This window comes from Schistocerca piceifrons, chromosome 2, assembly GCF_021461385.2.
Source record: "Schistocerca piceifrons isolate TAMUIC-IGC-003096 chromosome 2, iqSchPice1.1, whole genome shotgun sequence".
Taxonomy (NCBI): Eukaryota; Metazoa; Arthropoda; class Insecta; order Orthoptera; family Acrididae; genus Schistocerca; species Schistocerca piceifrons.
The window spans coordinates 661,394,682-661,417,398 of NC_060139.1; the positions used below are offsets into that span (position 1 = coordinate 661,394,682).

The window sequence follows — 22,717 nt, forward strand, 5'->3', positions numbered from 1 at the left end:
TCCTGTCTGTGATGCAGCGTCAAGGGTAACCGCAGCCATGGTCTCCGAGCTGATAGTCCATCCTGCTGCAAACGTTGTCGAACTGTTCGTGCAGATGGTTGTTGCCTTGCAAACGTCCCCAACTGTTGACTCAGGGTTCGAGACGTGGCTGCACGATCCGTTACAGCCACGCGGATAAGACTCCTGTCATCTCGACTGGTAGTGATACGAGGCCGTTGGGATCCAGCATGACGTTCCATATTACCCTCCTGAACCGACCGAGTCGATATTCTGCTAACAGTCATTGGATCTCGACCAACGCGATCAGCAATGTCGCGATACGATAAACCGCAATCGTGATAGGCTACAATCCGATCTTTATGAAAGTCGGAAACGTGATGGTACGCATTTCTCCTCCTTACACTAGGCATCACAACAACGTTTCACCAGGCAACGCCGGTCAACTGCTGTTTGTGTATGAGAAATCGCCGGCCGAAGTGGCCGAGCGGTTCTAGGCGCTACAGTCTGGAACCGCGTGACCGCTACGGTCGCAGGTTCGAATCCTGCCTAGTGCATGGATGTGTGTGATGTCCTTAGGTTAGTTAGGTTTAAGTAGTTCTGAGTTCTAGGGGACTGATGACCTTAGAAGTTAAGTCCCATAGTTCTCTGAGCCATTTGAACCATTTGTATGAGAAATCGGTTGGAAACTTTCCTCATGTCAGCACGTTGTAGGTGTCGCCACCGGCGCATACCTTGTGTGAATGCTCTGGAAAGCTAATCATTTGCATAACAAAGCATCTTCTTCCTGTCGGTTAAATTTCGCGTCTGTAGCACGTCATCTTCGTGGTGTACCAATTTTAATGGCCAGTAGTGTACATTTTGAAACTACCCCTTTGAAAATTAAGAATGACAGTGCTGGACAAACTCTTACGTTATTTGATACAGAAACAGCTGAGTAAAACTCAACGTACTCAGACAGTTTTCTCTTTTCTTATTCTGATCATCACTAAACTGACACACAATATTTTTAGCGCAACGCAATCTGACTTTGAATAATCCCTACAAAAGAATAGCCTTGACTATCAATAACTTATAACTTTCATGAATCACTTACCTCACAAAAATCTTTGTTGCTCTAACTACTGCAATGCAGCCAGCGCCAATACTGTCAGCTAAATAAAAGTTTCTAACTAGTGAAGGCATTAATTACTGATAGACATAGTTAACAAATGAAAGATTTTGATAGAGATCAAACAATGTATTTACCTTAATAGTGTGCAAAAGTTATTATAAATATCAGTTCGTGACATCCAGTTTTACAAATTTCCTTTTTCTGACCGACACAGGTCCAGATAGTCCGCTCATAGTAACCTCTCAAAACTCTGGCATCTCTCTCCCCACATCCACCACTGTTGACGGCTCACCTCCAACTGCCCAACGCTGCGCGCTGTTCACATCCAGGCACTACACTAGCGAATATTCCAACAATGAATCCAACCAGCCACAGACTGCCCACAGCGCAATCAGCGATTTTCATACAGAGCGCTACGTGGCGTTGCCAACATAAAAACCTATACAGCCTACTTGGAATTTGCAGTCGCCGACCCCTAAAACTTTTAACCTCCTTAGCGTCGTTGGATGACATTTCTGGACATGGATTCCTGTGTAAAATGGCATCTACTGAGTCTCTCTACAACATCCAGAATTGTGTAACATGAATTGTGAAACGCCCTGTATACGTGTTGTGCTTTGCTCGGCCGGTGTGTGTATTTTGTCGCTAGGTTGTAGTATATTCCGTGCCAAGTTCACTACGGTTCTTTTGCGTTAGTGTGCAACCTGACGCTGGAAGGCGTGGCCGGCGTGGTGGGACCTCGGCAGACAGCCTCCACGGACATCGTGCGCTCCGTCTGCGACCGCCTGGAGATCCCGCAGATCGTCGTCAACTGGGATCCCAAGCCGCCGCCTTCGCGCCGCTACCAGTTCAACCTGCACCCAGACGCCGAATTCGTCGCGCAGGTGGGCAACCGACGACTGACACTACATTAAATTCGCTACCTACTTCCGCAAATAATGCTGCGAAATTGTGACACTTCAAAGTAGGGACGTGAAAAACCGACCTCTTAAAACCGATATCGGCATTTTATTTCTGAACCTCAGGTATTTTTCGGTATTTGTCTGGTATTAGTTATAACATGTGTTCTTTTCATTTTCTTATTAATTACCGATTAATAAACTAAAATATCAACTAGCCGTAGAAACAGTGCTAAAATTTTTCGTTTGTAAATAATTTAAAAAAAAAATTCCGTAACGTATTACTATGTTTACGACGTTGCTCGTCGAGCCGCATTCGTTATCTCGCATTTCTAGCTGCTTCTCTCACACAAATAATGATAAAAATTCAGAAATTCAGGGTCGCCACCAACCCAAGCCCTTCCTAACCATTCAGAAAAAACGGAGCTGGAAAATTATTAGTTTAATTACTTTAATAATTTAATTACAAGTACGCAAATTTCTTTAAGCAGCCAGATAAATAGCACTCAATGTCGTGCAAGAAGCAACGTGATTAATTCAGGAATGGAAATCAGAGTAAGTGGGTAAGATCGACACCAAAAAATTTATCTTTCACGTATGTTATTTATTGTATCTAAATATTTGGTTGCACATCCTAACTACACATAACTGGTGCCTGACTCGAAATATTTAAGTAAGAATTACGTGAGAATGAAACAGAGCACAATTTAACTACAGCAAGAAGAAACACAGAAGACGGGGGTAGGAGACAATTATGCTATCATCTCCTTTGCATTAATACCATAAAAGTATCTAACTGAGATTTGCATTACTATTCTAAGCATACTCTATTCTGGACAGAGGTTTAATCAATACACAAGGCTGTGCGATAATTATTTAACATACTAACTGCATCTGCTGCTTGCAAACGGCCGAACTAGGGCACGTGGTGCATTCTGGCTCAAACTGTTGTGCTGCTTTGCAGAAAACGCACGAATGAACAGATATTCTTGCAGAAATTGTAGCTCATTAAACAAGCAAACTGTTAAAATAAAGCCTATTGCGGTGCCGAGGTGAACCGGAAGGGTCATTGATTACCAAACACGTGGCACAAAATCGACACACAAAGACAAAAGAAATTTCCACAAAATATAAGACCAAAAATCTTAAAAAAATAACTCGCTTCACACGCTTCAGATAAGCTAAAGTTCTTAAGTATTTCACCAGTTAAACATAACGAAGTCCTAACTCAACCTGATTCTTATCACCTGAAACCCCCCTTAAGAGCAACGATCCGTACTCACCAAGCGTTCACCGAAGAGTGCCCCTTTCTCTTTAGAGATTACCTAGCTCCCCGTGCAGCGGAAGCTACCAGAGGGGTAGTCTTCCGTCACCAACTTCACACACAAAAACAGCCTTCGACACAGCCTTCGACTAAGATGGGTAAACCTCTCTGTTCAGGTATTGGAAACCTAAGTTGGTCATCCTGTGCTCTCCTTTGAATGAGAAGCAAAATCGTCTGCTCCCGGCAGACGACGACCAATTCAGCGATTCCCACAAAACAAAACCAAAACCCACATTAATATACACATATAATAATCAATAGGCCTTATTTGAGTGCTCAGTCTTTCTGGAAGAGTTCATGAATTGAGCTAAAAAAAAAAAATCAAATGGCTCAGAGCAGTATGGGACTTAACATCTAAGGTCATCAGTCCCCTAGAACTTAGAACTACTTAAACCTAACTAACCTAAGGACATCACACACATCCATGCCCGAGGCAGGATTCGAACCTGCGACCGTAGCGGTCGCGCGGTTCCAGACTGAAGCGCCTAGAACCGCTCGGCCACATCGGCCGGCAATTGAGCTAAAATCAGGTAGTAAAATGAATAGGTTGTACCGAATTCGACAAGCGTCTTATGAAACGACTTCACAGAGACGTTTCAATTGGTTTGAAATATTGCGTTAGTATAGAAAATGGGAAAAACGATCAATGCTATTTTAATAATACCGATAGAAACGAGCGACAAAAACAAAGCATAAAAATTAGTACAGCAGTGCTGAGACAATAACTGTCCCTGTTACCGTGTGTTGTAGCTTAAGGTATGCCCCCCCCCACCTCCCACCACACCTCCCCCACCCTCCCACTGATCTGTACAGTAGTTTATCTCTGTCGTCGCCGGACTTCCGTTGTACTGCAGAATGGGATCAACCCAAGATTGTAAACATTTTTATGAAGTGACGTAGCAGTGAAGTGCAATGATTCATTTGCTTAAAATATTGAATACTTATCTGCCCTGTCTACGAAATAAAAATGAGGAAGGAATTATGGCAACGGCAATAAATTAACAACTTAACAATTCACTTACAGTTTACAATAGAAATAGAAACTAGTTGATCTGTTGTCTGTATTTACATATATGCCTTTATCTGCTTGCAGTTTTAGAAAACGGACAAATTAACACGAAAAGTAGAGTTCTTTAATCTCAGTTTTCACAATTTAGCACTGACTACTCATAATGCTCAAAAAGTGGCATGATCCCCAATTACGATATGACTTTTGAGCAGGTTCTTTTTTGTTAGAATCAATAGGAGAATAATGGTGATTATTTGTAGTATATAACCACTTATCACTTTTCGAGAAAAGCAGCGAACGATGGACGAACTAAATTTCTTTTACTTAACTATTTCATTGGATATTTGATTCCACGTATCTTAAAACTGAGAGAGAGTTAATTTTAAATCCTTGTTCTATGTCCACGTTTATGACAGGAAATAACAGGAATAAAAAGCTGAAAATAGCTATTTCAGAAACCGGCTATTTTGAGAGTTTTTAACAGTCAGTTTAAAATGGCGTGGTAAAAAACCGATATAACAGAAAACTGGTTGTTTCAGCGATAACCGTCATCCCTACTTCACATTGATCCATCATTTTCTTGAGGCCTTATTCCCGCTGCAGTGTGAGGTCGGCCTGGTTACTATTGATCTGGCAGAGTTAGTTGCAGAAGGTGGCCGGATGCCTTTCCTGCCGCCACCTACTTCAGATTGATTAACCTAGAATAAATTCTGAGATTACAGAAGCAGTTTTCACTGTCCAGTAGGATGTGCGCTTACCTGAAAGTTCCTGACGATTACAACTGCCTGCCTGACGGAACTCGAAACTGGATCCTTTGCGTTTCGCGAACAGGTGCCCTACTGACATTATTTTTTCTTAATCGCGTGATATCTCTCAGATTCCATCGATTTTTACTACAGAGGCTGGGCAGTCAAATGAGTGAACATCGCCGGCGCTGAAATATTCAGGCACGACTCACGATCTACCTTCACAGCCTTATTTCCACCAGTACGTCACCTCCTACCTTCCACACTTTACAGAGTTTCTCCTGCGTACCTAGCGGGACTATCACGCCTGGAAGAAGGGATATTGCTTGAATATGGCTAAGCCATAGTCACAGTCACGTTCAAGTCCCGGTCCGGCACACAGTTTGAAACTGCCAGAACGTTTCACATTCTGAGATGTTCTCTGTCTACATTGCTCACTAATTTATTGCTCACGAAGTTACATCTACAGGAAGACAAAGAACAGCGACTATTTCCTTGGAAAACTAGTAAGGGAGAGCTAGCCGTTGCAACGGCGGATCCAAGGGGTGGTGCTGAAAGTCAATGCACACACACCAACATCTCAAAAAAATAAAAATAAAAGTACAGAAAGGATGCGGTTACGTAGCATCTGATCAGCACACCGCTCTCACAGCCTTTGTCAGTTTACGAGACCGGATCCGCTTTTCTCAGTCTAATAGATCATCAGTTTGTGGTGTACCTTGCTTGCCAACAACGCTCGGTAGACCGAAACGGTCATCCATCAATGGCCGACAGCGCTTAACTTCGATGATCTCATGGGAGCCGGTGTTACCACTGTGACAAGCACTAACATTCATAAATTTCTCAGCTTTCGGAGACTAAACTGGCTACAAAGCGAAGATTCTCGAAAATGACAAGGAATTCTAGAAATCACGACCTATGTTTAACACACAATTTTTCAGTTCTAGTGTCAGGACCAGACCATTCGGACTGGCTTGCGATTTGACCGTCCGCGGAAAATATTCCAGCTAGGAAAAGGCGCACATTGACAGACCCTACCGTCAACAAAAAACTTTACATGGCTCGTGAGTCCACTGGATATGCTCCGCAAACCACCGAAATTTCAGTAAAGCAATACAGAGAGAGAATGGCTCTCCTCTGAGAATAAAATAACAGGAAACTGACTGCCCGGACGTAAGCAGAAGCTACTAAAAGATACTGCATTCCCCATATTTACAGACCGTCGTATGCGTGATCTGCAGATCTGAGTTCCCAGACGCAGTGGTGACTGAAATACTGATAAAAATGCGCGCACACTTCGATTTCGAGTTGTATAAATTATAATGTTGTTGAAGCTATTAAAGTTTTATGCCGTTATCATTTTTAAATTATGTACAATCTGTCGGATGAAGTGACTGGTTGTGAAAACGGTCTTCCACCTCAGCAACCACCTCGTCATCACTGGCAAAATGTTGCATATTGACTGGTTTCTGCAGTTTACGTAAGAGGAAGAAATCGTTAAGTGCCAGATTTGGCGGACAATGTGGATATGTTAAGATTTCACAATAATTCCTCGTCACTTCTACTTGATATCAAGCCACAAATTGGCGAGAAGATTTTGGTAATCTTGTGCCAAAATGATCTGTTCCCTTTTTTGGGTAGTACGTGAGGAAGACTTTCGATTACTCCTAAAAGACAGACAGTGTAATCCTCCCACAAAAGGAGAGGATTGCTCCAGTGTCTTCTTTGGTGTAGGGGACGATGTCTGTTTCCATTTATGTACCCGTGGTCTAGGGGTAGCGTCTTTGATTCATAATCAAAACGTTTTCGGTCCCGGGTTCGATCCCCGCCACTGCCTAAATTTTGATAAATAATCAGCATTGGCGGCCGAAGACTTCCGGCCTCATTCTGCCAACGGCCTTGTCAAAGAGGGCGGAGGAGCGGATAGAGGTTCAGGGCACTCTCTTGTCCTAGGGGTGGGAAATTGCCCCTACAGGCGGAAGAATCAGCAATGATCAACGACATGAGGATGCAGAAGGGAATGGAAACCACTGCATTAAAGATACGTAACGTGTATCCACAGGACATGTGGCCTGTAATTGAAGAAGTGTCATGATGATCTCTCCATTGGCAAAAGATTCCGGAATAGTCCCCCATTCGGATCTCCGGGAGGAGACTGCCAAGGGGGAGGTTACCATGAGGAAAAGATCGAATAAACAACGAAAAGATAACGTTCTACGAGTCGGGGCGTGGAATGTCAGAGGCTTGAACGTGGTAGGGAAACTGGAAAATCAGAAAAGGGAAATGCAAAGGCTCAATCTAGATATAGTAGGGGTCAGGGAAGTGAAGTGGAAGGAAGACAAGGATTTCTGGTCAGATGAGTATCGGGTAATATCAACAGCAGCAGAAAATGGTATAACAGGTGTAGGATTCGTTATGAATAGGAAGGTAGGGCAGAGGGTGTGTTACTGTGAACAGTTCAGTGACCGGGTTGTTCTAATCAGAATCGACAGCAGACCAACACCGACAACGATAGTTCAGGTATACATGCCGACGTCGCAAGCTGAAGATGAACAGATAGAGAAAGTGTATGAGGATATTGAAAGGGTAATGCATTATGTAAAGGGGGACGAAAATCTAATAGTCATGGGCGACTGGAATGCAGTTGTAGGGGAAGGAGTAGAAGAAAAGGTTACAGGAGAATATGGGCTTGGGACTAGGAATGAAAGAGGAGAAAGACTAATTGAGTTCTGTAACAAGTTTCAGCTAGTAATAGCGAATACCCTGTTCAAGAATCACAAGAGGAGGAGGTATACTTGGAAAAGGTCGGGAGATACGGGAAGATTTCAATTAGATTACATCATGGTCAGACAGAGATTCCGAAGTCAGATACTGGATTGTAAGGCGTACCCAGGAGCAGATATAGACTCAGATCACAATATAGTAGTGATGAAGAGTAGGATGAAGTTCAAGACATTAGTCAGGAAGAATCAATACGCAAAGAAGTGGGATACGGAAGTACTAAGGAATGACGAGATACGTTTGAAGTTCTCTAACGCTATAGATACAGCAATAAGGAATAGCGCAGTAGGCAGTACAGTTGAAGAGGAATGGACATCTCTAAAAAGGGCCATCACAGAAGTTGGGAAGGAAAACATAGGTACAAAGAAGGTAGCTGCGAAGAAACCATGGGTAACAGAAGAAATACTTCAGTTGATTGATGAAAGGAGGAAGTACAAACATGTTCCGGGAAAATCAGGAATACAGAAATACACGTCGCTGAGGAATGAAATAAATAGGAAGTGCAGGGAAGCTAAGACGAAATGGCTGCAGGAAAAACGTGAAGACATCGAAAAAGAACAGAAGAGAATCGAAGCATTTGAGATGTGGTGGTCGTGCGGTAGTGTTCTCGCTTCCCACGCCCGGGTTCCCGGGTTCGATTCCCGGCGGGGTCAGGGATTTTCTCTGCCTCGTGATGGCTGGGTGTTGTGTGCTGTCCTTAGGTTAGTTAGGTTTAAGTAGTTCTAAGTTCTAGGGGACTGATGACCATAGATGTTAAGTCCCATAGTGCTCAGAGCCATTTGAACCATTTTGAGATGTGGTGCTATAGACGAATGTTGAAAATTAGGTGGACTGATAAGGTAAAGAAAGAGGAGGTTCTACGCAGAATCGGAGAGGAAAGGAATATGTGGAAAACACTGATAAGGAGAAGGGACAGGATGATGGGACATCTGCTAAGACATGAGGGAATGACTTCCATGGTACTAGAGGGAGCTGTAGAGAGCAAAAACTGTAGAGGAAGACAGAGATTGGAATACGTCAAGCAAATAATTGAGGACGTAGGTTGCAAGTGCTACTCTGAGATGAAGAGGTTAACACAGGAAAGGAATTCGTGGCGGGCCGCATCAAACCAGTCAGTAGACTGATGACCAAAAAAAATTTCACACGAATACTGACTGCTGATATAAATGGGATTTCTAGTTGATCTCATACTTCTAGATTTCCAAAAGGCTTTTGACACTGTTCCTCAGAAGTGGCTACAACTCGCGTGCCTACGGAGTACCGTCTCAGTTGTGCTACTGGGTTTGTGACTTTCTGTCACGGTGGTCACATTTCGTAGTAAATGGCTGACAATCATCGATCATACCAGAAGTGATATCTGGCATTCCCCAAGGAAGTGTTATACGCTCTCTGCTGTTCTAAACATTTATAAAAGGTTTGGGAGACAATGTGAATAATCCTCTAAGATTGTCTGTAGTTGATGCTGTCATTTACCGTCTAGTAAAGTCAATAAAAAATCAATACAAATTACGAAATTATTTAGACAAGACATCTGTATAGCGCGACTAGTGGCAGCTGAGAAGAGCAATAAATAGTTCGAGGTCCTCCGCATGAGTACGAAAAGAAATCCGTTACATTTCGGTTACAAGATAAATAATACGAATGTAAAGGTTTTCAATACAACTTAAAGCCGAGGGATAACAACTACGATCAACTTAATTGCAATCATCACACAAAAAAAGTCATGGGAAAGACGAACCAAAGACTACATTCTATTGGCAAAGCACTTAGAAGATGCGACAAATCTGCTAAAGAGAATTACTCTATTACGCGTCTGTTCTCAGCTAGAGTGTTACTGTGCGGTGTAGGATCCTTACCAAATAGAATTGACGAAAGACGTCGAAAAAGTTCAAAGAAGGCATCTTGCTTTGTACCATCGCGAAATAGAGGAGAGAGTGTCGCAGATGTGATACGAGAGTTCGGGTGGCTACCATTAAAACAAAGGCGTTTTTCGTGCCGATAGGCGATTTCACGAAATCACCAACTTTCTCTACCGAATGCGAATACATTTCGGTGGCTCCTACCTACGCAGGGAGAAATGACCAACGTAATAAAATAAGAGAAAGTGGTTCTATGAACACCCTGCCGAACACTTAATTATGAATTGCGAAGTAGTGATGTAGATGTAGACGTAGATTCTGTTCCTGGGATTTATTAACGAACCCAAAAATCTTCCGTTGTGATTAAATGGATGAAAAACCCGTCTTTATTTTCTTGCAGTTTTTCTAAATTTCCGCAGCAGATATCGTACGATGCTTCTTCTGAATGGCCGCTAAGAAACAAGGAACTCTTTTGTAACGTCCAGCGCATCATGCAGAAGTTCGTACACAGATCCTACAATACTGTCATCCTCTCTGACGACTGTCTGTATGATAATGTACGAAGCAGCATCCTTGGTGTTTCCAAAAAAAAAGAGACTGTGTGACAACACTGAAACACCCTATTCCACTTTTTCACAGTCTCATACGCAAATATATTGTCTCCATAAACAGTCATCATTTCCTTCTGAATATCCTTTGTCGATCCCAATTTGAAATGCAAATGACAAGTCGTCTAGAGCATACCTGGCCACGTTACGCGCCACAGTATATATCCCATTACATTTTGTTAACAGCAACGCCGCCAGGGGACGTTTCACAGAAGGAATTGCACGAGCAACAGGAAGACAAACAGTGGTTGCAATACATATGGGAACATTCACATAGTCGCAAAATATTCATATACTTGGCATTTGTTTGACTCTTGAGTTGTTTGTTCCCCTTCTCACTGGACCTCAGCAATTACGTGTGGAGAATTTTGTTAGCAATGCTACATACATTATGTGGTCAAAACTATCGGGGTACCCCTACGTAATTCGGAACAGACCACAACATCTCGCGAGAGAAAGTGCCGCCAGAATAAAAGGAGGCTGGGAGAATAGCAACAAGAGCAGAACGATTCGACCAGAGGAGCCCACTGTGGACTGGTCATTCGATATCAACTGGGCAACCAACTATTAGGAATATCTCAATCTTCCTAAAGCTAGCTGGCCAAGTAGACTATTGGTTATGTCGTTGTGAAGTGGAAACGCGAAGAAACAACCACAGGTAAAAAAAGAGTGGGTTTAACTCAAGGAATGACGGACAGGGACAGAGGCGCATTGCGGATGTTGGTTGTAAAAAATCGCATGAAATCAGCGGATGGACTCAATCGTTAGTTCCAATGTACTGTCAGAAGTCCAGCTAGTACACTGACTGCGCATGTGGAGTTAAAAAGAATGGAGTACAATAATCGAGAGGTTCCTCGTAAGTCACATACTTCTGCAGTCAGTGCTAAGCGACGTTTCAGGTGGTGTAAAGAGCAACGCTATTGCACAGTGGAGGACCGGAAACGAGTGATTTTGTGTGATGAATCACGCCAATCCGATGAAACAGTTTGGGTTTGTTTGGTGAATGCCTGGAGAAAGTTACCTGCCATCAGGTGTAGTGCCAACAGTGAAGAACAGAGGAGGTTGTGTTACGGCATGGGGGTGTATGATTGGTCAGGGTGAAGTCCCTTTATTGTACATTAGAAAACGATAAATGAGGATGAATATGGACATATTCTACAGCCTTGCCTACTGCGTACAGTAGAACAACTGTTCGGTGACGATCAACTGTTTGTATCAGCATGATAATGCACCCTGACACAAAGTAACATCCGTGATGGAATGGTTTGTGGAAAAAATTTGCTTGAAATGGAGTGGCTTACCCAGCGTCCCGTTCTGAACTCAATGGAACACTTTGATGATGAGTGAGTTAGAAGGTTGACTTCGCTTCAAAGCAAACATCCATCGACAAACGACGAATTTGCAGCATGCTGCTAATTTCCGTCCTGTGTGGTGTGTTCACCTTTGTTCAAATGGTTCAAACGGCTCTGAGCACTATGGGACTTAACATCTGAGGTCGTCAGTCAGCTAGAACTTAGAACTACTTAAACCTATCTAACCTAAGGGCATCACACACATCCATGCCCGAGGTAGGATTCGAACCTGCGGCCGTAGCGGTCGCGTGGTTCCAGACTGAAGCGCCTAAAACCGCTCGGCCACAGAACCAGCTTACTGTTGTTGAGTCGGTCATAGTGTCGCTTTGATCATCACTGAAGAGGCAGTTTTTGTTCTTAAGCTAAAGCCTGTATCGTCACACTTATGATATGGATGGTTTGAAAATGGACACAGGTGCCTAAACTGTGTGTCACCATCAAGAAATAAAAAAGGCAGTTCTCAGTGCAACTTATGATGGAGCCGCTACCATTTATTTCAATCCATAGCCATTCAGGCACCTCATTGAAAGTGTCGCTAGTAGTACTGGACCCATATTAATATCGATTAAACGATGTGATACAGTTTTTATCAGATAGTGTAGTTCACCAACCCATCCAGATAGCCGCGTGTGTTAGCACTCCGCTTCCGTGATCGGGAAGATCCGCCGGCTCCAGATGGGGTCCACCCGGCGCATTAACGACTAGGGTCGCTGTGACGGTCAGCCTGGATATGGGTTGTAGGCCGTTTCCAACATCCGACTATGTGAATTCCAGGTGATACCCACTTCCTGCCTGACTTACACGATTCGCACACTTTTACGTGGATAATACTAGACACAGATAACTGGGTTGCTTTATTTCCGTCCCAGCAGATGAATGGGTGGCGACAGGACAGGCATTTAGCCAGTATCTGCAGTTAAAATTTCCAAATCCGAAATTTAACTAGCCGACCCCGACTCGATCTGGCATAAAGGAAAAAGAAAAAGACGAAGAAAAGCGTACAGCTGGCCAAGAATCAGATTTTATTAATACAGAGCGAAATCCACATCAGCTGCATTCTAGGGCTCGAATCCATTTACTTGTGTTCATTGCTCTACCAGTTGAGCCACCCGACGCATCGTATGAACTGTCCCTTCATTAAGAGGTCCCGTGCAGATTGAAACTACGAGTGAGTCTATCAAGAATGTTAGGCTCAATTGGTAGAGCACTGTTCCCTACAGACGGACATCCAGGTTCTCGTTCTGGTCCAGCACACAGTTTTATCTTCACACATAGAATGAACGGAATCAGAATTTCGAACATCGATCACTCCGGTTCCAGTATTTATACCCCGACTAAAATAATATTTCCGTTGACGTTGAAGTGAGTCGAGCGGTAGAGGCTGTGTGGTAGCCACTCACAACTATATCCTGCGTTCCACATGCTCACTGTGCTGCCAGTGGCTTACCTATGGGGAAGGATGGAGCCAGTGGGGACAGGCCTCGCTTTATTCTATGTATATATAATGGGCTGGGCGGGGAATTTGGTTTTTGTGAGCGTGCATCTCTCGATCACTATAGCACGTAGCCTGTTGCGTACGAGCCGGCAACTCCGCTCACCACAGACATCTTTATATCCCAAAGTTATTCTGATCAAAGTACAGAGTAGGAGATCAGTTTCTGTTACTTTCACCCATTTGATACTTTGACGTCGGTGTCGCAGGCGCTGGTGGACGTGCTGCACGAGTTGCAGTGGCGCTCCTACACGGTGCTGTACCAGGGCGACGAGTCGCTGGTGCGCCTGCGCAGCGTACTGCAGGAGCGAGACCGCACGGACCCGCCCATCGCGGTCCGGCAGCTTGACGAAAGCGGCGACTACAGGTATGTGCCTCTAACCTCTACACCTAAGAAGTTATTAGAATACTTGGCAAGGCAGTTGCACCACATTTCATTGTCGTAGAACGTCATTTACATCATCAGAAGCTAGCGATCCTGGCGTCAATTCCTTATAGTAACATGCATGTTCCAGTCAGAGTAATGTGACCATCGCCTACATTCGACGTCAACGTTTAATATCCATCCACAGACAGCAGATGATAGGACTATCAGTGGACGGTTTATAAAGCACGTCAGAGGGAGGGGACGCGGAAAAGGTGCATTCGTCGTTTTGTTGAGTAAACACAGCAACTTATCTGACGTCGAAGAAAAAAAATGGTTCAAATGGTTCTGAGCACTATGGGACTTAACTGCTGTGGTCATCAGTCCCCTAGAACTTAGAACTACTTAAACCTAACTAACCTAAGGACATCACACACATCCATGCCCGAGGCAGGATTCCAACCTGCGACCGTAGCGGTCACGCGGTTCCAAACTGTAGCGCCTAGAACCGCACGGCCACTCCGGCCGGCTGACGTCGAAGAGGGATGAACATTGGCCCTCAAGTCAAGGGTGGAACGTTTTTCGGAACGCTTACGTTTCTAAACTTTTTCCATGATGCCGTCTTTAAAGTATACTGTGAATGGCGAAATGGCGCTATCCAAAACTGGTGCTGAGGCAATTGTGCGCCACGAGCCATTCATGTCAGAGGTGAATGACAGCTGTGGGGATGCGTACGGGCGCGTAGATGTGCAACTTTTGAGCAACTGGCAGCCCGGATGAAACAAAGAGCTGCCAGCAGTGTCTCCTCCACAACCGTTAAGCGAAGGCTGCTGCGTATTTGACTCCACAGCAGATGCCTGTTCACGCACCCATACCAACTGCTATTCGCCGTCGACGAGGGCTGGAATTTGCACGCCAGTACCGCAACTCGACTTCCACGGAATATCGACAGGTGCTCTTTTCTAAGCTCCATCAGACTAAAAGCAGACACTCTGGAACAATCGACAGAAGTGTCCAGGCTGGAGGAGGTAGCTTTATGATCTGGAGAATGTTTTTGTGGCACTCCCCGGGTGATCTCGTCATTCTATAATGACAATGGATCACCACAAATATATAGCAATCCTTGAGGATCATGTCCACCCTTATAGGCAGTTTGTTTTTCCTCGGCAAGATGACATCTTCCATCAGGACAATGTAACACGGCACAGAGCTCTCAGTGTGTCGTACACGATTCAAAGAGGAGCAGAATAAGATTACCGTACTTTTCTGCCCACCAAACTCCCCTGATTTAAACCCAAATGAGAATCTGTGGGACCACCTCGATCGTGCTGTTTGCGCCATGGATCCTTAACCGAGAAACGTTGTGCATCTGGTCACGGCACTGGATTCTTAAAGCCTCTGCATCCCTGTCGGTACCTTCCAGAGCCTCACTGACTTTCTTCCTTCACGTCTCAGCGGTCCGCGCTGCAAAAGGTGGTTATTCAGGTTTTTAACAGGTTGTCACATCAATATGGCTATACAATGTACTATGCTTGCTTTCTGTTCAAATTGATGCGAAGGGTGCAGGTAGTACCTCAACTCCCCAGATTAAAAGTAAATTGCTGGGAATTAAAACTGAACACCATGTAGGCGGAAGTGCAACAACTGTCAAACTGGCATGAGGTGTACTACATGCATCGGCACGTAAATGACTAGCGTTTCAGCTCAACCGCACAAGGTAGGAAGGAGTAGCATCCACCACATTCTGTATATGAGGAAACTTTCGCAGCGGGTTTCTCAGTGCAAAATCGTGGCTGAGGATGTTCTTTGTTGGTGAGAGAACGGTGTTATGCCTCGTTTAAGAAAATGAACCATCTCAAAACAAGTACCGGACAGTCACAAGATGGTGGGCTATCGAGACAGCAGCATGTCGTTCCACAGTATTATTGCTCGACTTGTCCGGGATCCGACGACCGTCTTCGAATATGGAATCGATAGGTTTGGGACGCCCATGGAGAATCTCAATGGCTCCAGGCAACTACCGACCGTTAATGTGACCACCTGTTAAAAGCCTGATTAATCAACATTTTGCAACGCGGAGCGCCGCGACACTAGCAATATGAGAGTCAATTACGTTCTGGAAGGTTCCGACAGGGATGTGGAGCCATGTCGACTCCAGTGCCTTGGCCATCTGTGCTAGGTTTCCCGGCTGAACATTCGTGGCGCGATCAGTCCAATCCCAATCGAGATGGTCTCGCAGATTCTCGATTGGGTTTAAATCCGAGAAGTTTGGTGGCCAGAGGAGTACGGTGAACTCATCCTAGTGCTCTCCGAACCACACCTGTAAACTGCAAACTGTGCTGCAGGTAGATGCCATCGTGCCGTGGAGAAACACAGTGCATGCAGGGGTGGACATGGTCCCCAAAAACAGATACGTACTGGTATTGATCCATTGTGCCCTCCAGGATGACAAGTTCACCCAGGGAATGCCACAAAAACACTCCCCGGTCCATACTGCTTTCTCCTCTGGCCTGGACCCTTCAGACGATTGTTGCTGGGAGTTTGCTTTCGGAATTTTAACGCCGTACACGCCAAAGGCCATCCATCCGACAGACTGTATAACGTAATTCACATGAAAAGGCCACCTGTCCCCGCTCAGTGGACGTCCAGATGCGGTACTGGCGCCCAAATTCCAGCCTACGTCACCGATGAACAGCAGTCAGCACCGAGTGCAAGCTGCGGAGGCCCATCTGCAACAACGTTTGCTGAACGGTCGTTGAGGAGACACTGTTGGTAGCACTTGATTCATCTGGGCGGTCAGTTTCTCAACATTTTCACGTCTGTTCGCCCGCACTTCTGTTCAACTGTCGTGTAATCTTCTCATCTATGCTCCGTTGTGCACCACAGTTGCCTCGGCGCCCGTTTTGGATAGCGCCATTTTGCCATGCGCGATATACTGTAACCACACCAGACCCGAACAAAGTTACCCGTTTCGGAAATGCTTGCACCCTTGTCCCAAAAGCCAACGATCATGCCCTTTTGGTCGCAAGATAAATCGCTCTGTTCCCACATTACGAAAATGACTGCACTGTCTTCCGTGTCCCGCCGACACGTTTGCTGTATCCTCCACTGCTATTGCTGCCATCTGCCCTATTTGAGTGGTTATTACACGTTGACGTTGTGAGCGGCAGGGTGCTATTCTGTCATTTTGCACAACGGATTAATCTGAGATGTACCCTTTACCCTGTGGCTCCTGCAAGATGCAATTTCCACCCCCACACTACTACAGAAGTCAGACAGACGCTCCTAACGTTCTAAAGAGAAATGCCTGAAAAACGATCAGCAATAAATATCTTCTGGAGTCGTCTGCTCTAAGGAAATGACACAAAAATTCACAAAATTTCTTATGTAACTAGTGGGATACTTGGGTACTGGAGTAGTACTAGTTAGTGTAAGAAAAACATGAAACTAACGAAAATTATTATTTATTTTGCTAAAATTCTGAGAAAATCACAATGGCACTTTTAGTTATGAACTGAATAAGTTATTTCCGGGTTCTTTTTGGAATGTGAAGTTACCTCTTAGGGATAAGATTCGCTAATGAAATTTCTATACATAGTTTAAGATTGTTATTGACTTGGCAGAATGGCTGAGAGCCACACCTAATCAACTTGAATAATTATCTGTTAGAATGTTGCTAGGTATGGTTGAGGCTGTCGCGTGTGAAATACAGTGAAGTGTACTGTTGTGGAGGAAATATGGGGCTCACAAGAGCTGTAGCACACAATACTGTGAGCTGCGATGACTGCTGTCTGTGCCGCTCATTGCTGACAAATAAGATAACTCTCGTTCTATCTGGATTGACCTTCGCCAATCAAACTCTCCCTATGCCTTGATGAAGGACTCCTATTCACCCCTAGTCTAACTATTGGCGTGGTACACCGGTCAGATAACCAGTCCACTGTGATGCCACTCAAAAATTCGCTCGCAGGCATTTAACTATAACTCTGTCCATTCACACTGCACAGTAAGAGTGGCGGCCAACACAGTGAACAACGCTTAATCACAAGGACTCAATATAGAGTCACACTCCGATTCACTCTCGACAGAGGTGCTCTCCCAGTGAAGTACTGAGGAGAGACTTGTTCCTCGCTCTTTGAGTACACGTACGAGCGCGCACGGTCTTGTTACATATTCTCGCTCCAAGAGCGACAACGGAACGGCCCCTTTTCACACCAGACGTGAAGGGGTATATCTTTCGGTCTCTTCCATTACTTCTTCAGCTCAAGGCGTCAGAAATATCGTCTGCCAATCAGCATTGCTCTTCTAAAGCGGGAGAATGACGTTTCGTTTAAGGCCACCAATCCTGAAATCTGTAGCATCGGCGTTTGGCGTTTGCTGTCTCCCTGTGAAAATCTCTGAAACTGCATGCTATATTTGTAAAGAATGCATAGGCTGGGCGCTCCCACACAATGTAGCGGAATTTGCTTTTAAGCCGAACACGGGGTCGTCCTTTCACTCGGGCAAATGCTGTTTGCTCTATGGGCGGTCACCGGCCGACGTAGATAGGTTGGGACTGGCCTCCTGGCGTGTGGTTGCTCTCCCGAACTAAAAGTCCCTGCGACCGTCGTGTCTGGAATGTGTGTGTGTACGCTAGCCTCGAGTATTTCAATCCCGGAGCGCATTTGCAATTTACTAGTTATTTGGATATCGTTTACATGAATTCATACAACATTGACTTTATCTTATCGAGTTTGGGTTTCATATGAAGCGTCTGATGTGCAGAATATGATTGTGAGGGCGGAATATGTAAGCAATGAAGGTCAGGAGACCATGACGTCTTATAATGTGGAAAAGGCGGTGATCACATTAATGTGACAGGATGGTGTATCTGGCCAGCTATGCATGATCATAGAGCGAAGACACAAACATTGAGATAGGAAACGAGCTTTGCAGAAGAAAATATAAACACAGTCAGTGTGGTGGTGTGTAGAGTTCCATGGACTCTCGGAAATGGCGCTAATGTTCCTGCTACCGTCGATACGACAGCAGGGGGATGTGTGCCAATAGTGGTGCGTCCCTTGAAAACATTGGACACCACGTCGTCTCTTTAGGCAAGACCCAGTTCTGCGTGCAGCAACACGATGGACGCAATCGTGTCTGCAGGCTCCATGAACGTCACCAGACTACATTCTCCATCGTCGTATGGGGCCAGCAGCTGGCATGATGTTATTTGGTGCCGTTGGGTGTCATTTCTGACTTTCACGAGCAGTATTTGGACAGCAGCAGTTACATTTCTTACATATTAATGCTATTGACTGCGCCCTCCCTTGGAGGTCCCGGTGACGTAATTTTTCAAAAAGATAATGCAGTACCGATTGTTGCCCATGTAGTCCTGGCCTGTCTCGGTACAAAGGGTGTTCTAGTGTTGCTCTGGCCAGCATGTTATCAATTATCTCATCTGTTGGAGACATCTAGTCATAGGTCCTCCGGAGACTGGCAGCTCAGCACTGACCAGCTCTTACGATTGATGAATTCTGGCATAAAGTTGAAGCAGCATGGAATGACGTAACCATATTTGTCATCCAAGCTTAGTTGTTGGCATCGTTGCTACCAGAGGTAGCAGCTTTATGTATTGAATTTCGCGCTCTGTGTACACTCAGGTTACGTCCATATTATTCTTTCTATGGTACCTACGAAGCTTTCAGTTTTTTTATATCCCCGCTGGTTTTGCAATTCTAAGATCCACAGTGTGTTTAGCGAATTGGGTGTGGCTGGCAATGATTTCATAAAATGAATAATGTTGACAATAGCCTCAACTAGCCAATCTCTTTGTTCTGCTTTCTATTTCTCTTCTTTTGTTTCTGAAATATCATTAGTGTAGGGTAATACGTATCATTCTACTTTCTGTACGGTGTTTTTAAACAAGTACGTAATAAAGCAGTTGTGAACGTGTTGCTGTATTACAGTTTTTATCGTAAGTGTTCAGTTTTTAGTTTAAATACAACTTTTTTGGTGCTCAAGCTAACAAAGGTATTAGCAATTTCTGGACTCAGATACGATTTTGTGTCGTACGTTATTCCCATATGTGTCTCGATGGAACTATATTTAGCTGTCCTGTACAGTCCAACAGGTGCTGTTGTTGACATTCATGAGCACATTTCGCTACTCATACTTCGCATTTCCAAAAGTATTTTTGCGCGTGTTTCCTGTACGTGTTTAAAGGTTGTAATATTGCCAACGATTCGTTCCCCACTCCACTCTTGTGACTGTTAGGTGGCTGCATGTATTTCAGTTTTCACTTTTTGTTGTGCAGGCGTGTGCATACGACACAAGCGTATGTATGTGTGTGTGTGTGTGTGTGTGTGTGTGTGTGTGTGTGTGTGTGTGTGTGTGTTTGTGTGTGTGTGTGTGTGTGTTTGTGTGATGGGCAACTAAGGTACTAGAAGAAGTGGCAAATTTGGGATGCGAAAATCAACAGTATTACTTTTTATCATAATTTATGTGGGTGCTTTTCTATTTGGGTAGGAGGGCGCTGGAAGATGACAGGAATAGACTATTTATCGTTTAACAGAGTTCTAATCTGCATCTTCATTTGTCAGTGTTTCAACTATGTTGATGACTAATACAATCAAATTATTGCTAATTATTTCATTTGGCCACTCAGTACTTCCCTTCTAAATGCGCATTTGTGTATGGTAACTTTCCTGCAAGGTTGGCAGGTTTCTGCTGTAGTTGTAGTTTGTAATAATTATAGTGTCGTGTTCCATGTTTGATGGCCGATTACCATTCTTTATTATGTGCTCAGAAAATGTTGTCTGGCTTTTTTCATTCGCTGGAGTGTGTCGTTAAGTGAAATCCTGCTACGCTGCTGGTGATCCGTCTGTCAGTTGGGGACATTTAGGTTAGCGTCATCCTTGCTGTTACTTCGGAGCAGTGGGCTTCCATATTCATAACCATCTACAACAATATAAAAGAAGACTACTCCACATTGAACACACGAACATTGTCACCGTACAATACACATACACTTTTGGGGCATAATACAAAGGGCCTAAGAAGGTAACGACTCATTACCAGTAGCATATCTAAATAAATGTACCAGGACACCTGTTAGCGGAGATGTACCGGTATATTATGGAATAAGTCCACATTTCGCCTTTATGGTGGCTTGAACTCTGCTGGGGACACTATCAATTAGGCGTCTGAATGTCTGTGGAGGAATAGCAGCCCATTCTTCCTCAAGAGCCGAAATCAGAGGAGATAGTTGGATGGCGCGGTCCGGAGTGAAGTCGACTTTCTAACTCATCCCAAAATTGTTTCATTAGGTGCAGATGGAAACTGTGGTAAAGCCTCTACCTTTCATTAATGTTTTTGTCCACAAACTACTCCATCTCAGATACTGATTTGTGACAGGGTGCATTACTATGCTGAGAAAAACAGTCATCGTCTCCAAACAGTTCCCCTACTGTACACAGTATACAATGCTATGAAATTTGTCAATAACCTTCCACGCTTAGCGTTTTCTTAAATGCAGTAAGGGGATCACAGCCTAACCAAGAAAACACCCCCATAATTCCCCACTTCACTCTTGGCACTACACATGATGGCAAGTAACGTTCTGCAGAGATTTGCCAAAGCCATCTCTTCCATCGGATTGACACAGGGTGCACAGTAATTTATCATTCCAGATCAGCAGCTTCCAGTCATCCACTGAGCAGTGGTATCCCTCTATACACCACCTAAAGCGTCGTTTGAGATTGGCTACGGAAGTATGTGGCTTATGTGGAGCTGATCAACCACTTACCCCATTCCTTTTAACTCTCAACTGCTGGTGGCACATTATAACTGACGAGTGGTTCCTTACGATGATTTCATGAGATTTTTTACAGCCACCATCCACCATGTTCGACGGTCCCTGCCCATCACTATATGAAGTCCGTCTGGTCCTGGTTTAGCTTTGGTTGTTCCTTCGCGTTTCCACTTCGTAATTACATCGCCAACAATCGACTTTGGCAGCTTCAGAAAAGGTGAAATATCACTAATGGATGTATTACTCAAGTGAATCTAATGACTTGTCCACGTTCTAAATCACTGGCCTCTCCTGATTGAATGATTTTGCATACAGTCTGCCACTGATTTTAATATTCTATGAGTAATTCTTTGATTTGAATCCTGCGGAAAGAGAAGTCTGTCGCAAGAGGTGGCCGAGGAGGCTTACGTGCCTTAGACACAATTCCAAACTTCGTGTGGTGCCTCAGTACAAACACCTGTTACCAAAATAAGTGTTTATATTATAAAGTATGTGTTAGTTTGATAACATCAGTCGACTTCGCAACAATTGTATGTGAACCACAATGGCGATGTGAATATGTCGCAGTCAGCGTCGTACCCAGACAGGAATATGACGGGTGGTTTTAGTACAACACTTGTCGACGCACTCCTGGTCTGATTAGACATTCAATGCATGGACCTCAAAGTACGTTATGTAGGAGCTTGTTATGACTCATGGTCCGTATCATATTACCAATATTACGTCACAGACGTACAACAGTAGAACTGATAGGCGCGCCTGAACATACTTTGTTGGATGTGACAAATATACCGGCTTTAAACAGGTTGTAGACAGAAGATCTCGTATGCGTAAGCCAAGTCCAGTGGCAGTGCTTGATACTCTAGTGAACGACATACTCAATGATAAATAGGTATAAGCCATAATCCGTAATGGGGACAAATGGTAGCACTCGATATTCTTGTGAATAACATATCCAACGACAAATTAGGTGAATATCAAAATTCCAGAAGTCTCCAGCAGGAAAGTGAAGTCGACAGCAGTCATATTAGTTCATTGTGAATGAAAGACCAGCCAGTTTTAACGGCTGCTACAGGAGGAGTAATATCACACGGACTAGAGGCCAGCTCAAGACGTGGCTGTTCTCACTATCCCACAAGTTTACCGTACCGAAGACAGAGGCAAAATAACTACCAAAATAATTTTTTTTTTAGTTTCACTAAGGAGGCGGGGACGGGTGTCCGTTGCCGTTTCCTCCTTGGACATTGAAAGAGAAATGACTCTTGGTGAGAGTGGTGATGAAGCGGTGTTGGCTTCTGGCGCAGAGTCACTTTGCGTTTGCAGTGCTACCAAAATGATATCAGGAAACTTTTCCTGATGACACAGTGGTAGTCTCAACCC

General features: G+C 44.3%; 1 protein-coding gene across 1 annotated transcript in view; it reads left to right on the plus strand.

The window, feature by feature from the left end:
• LOC124776889 (glutamate receptor ionotropic, kainate 2-like) overlaps positions 1 to 22,717 on the plus strand; it is a 200,712-nt gene that overhangs the window by 51,163 nt on the left and 126,832 nt on the right. The window contains exons 4-5 of the mRNA XM_047252076.1: positions 1,808 to 1,995; positions 13,391 to 13,548. Coding sequence (XP_047108032.1) covers positions 1,808 to 1,995; positions 13,391 to 13,548 — 346 coding nt within the window. The remainder of the gene's footprint in view (positions 1 to 1,807; positions 1,996 to 13,390; positions 13,549 to 22,717) is intronic.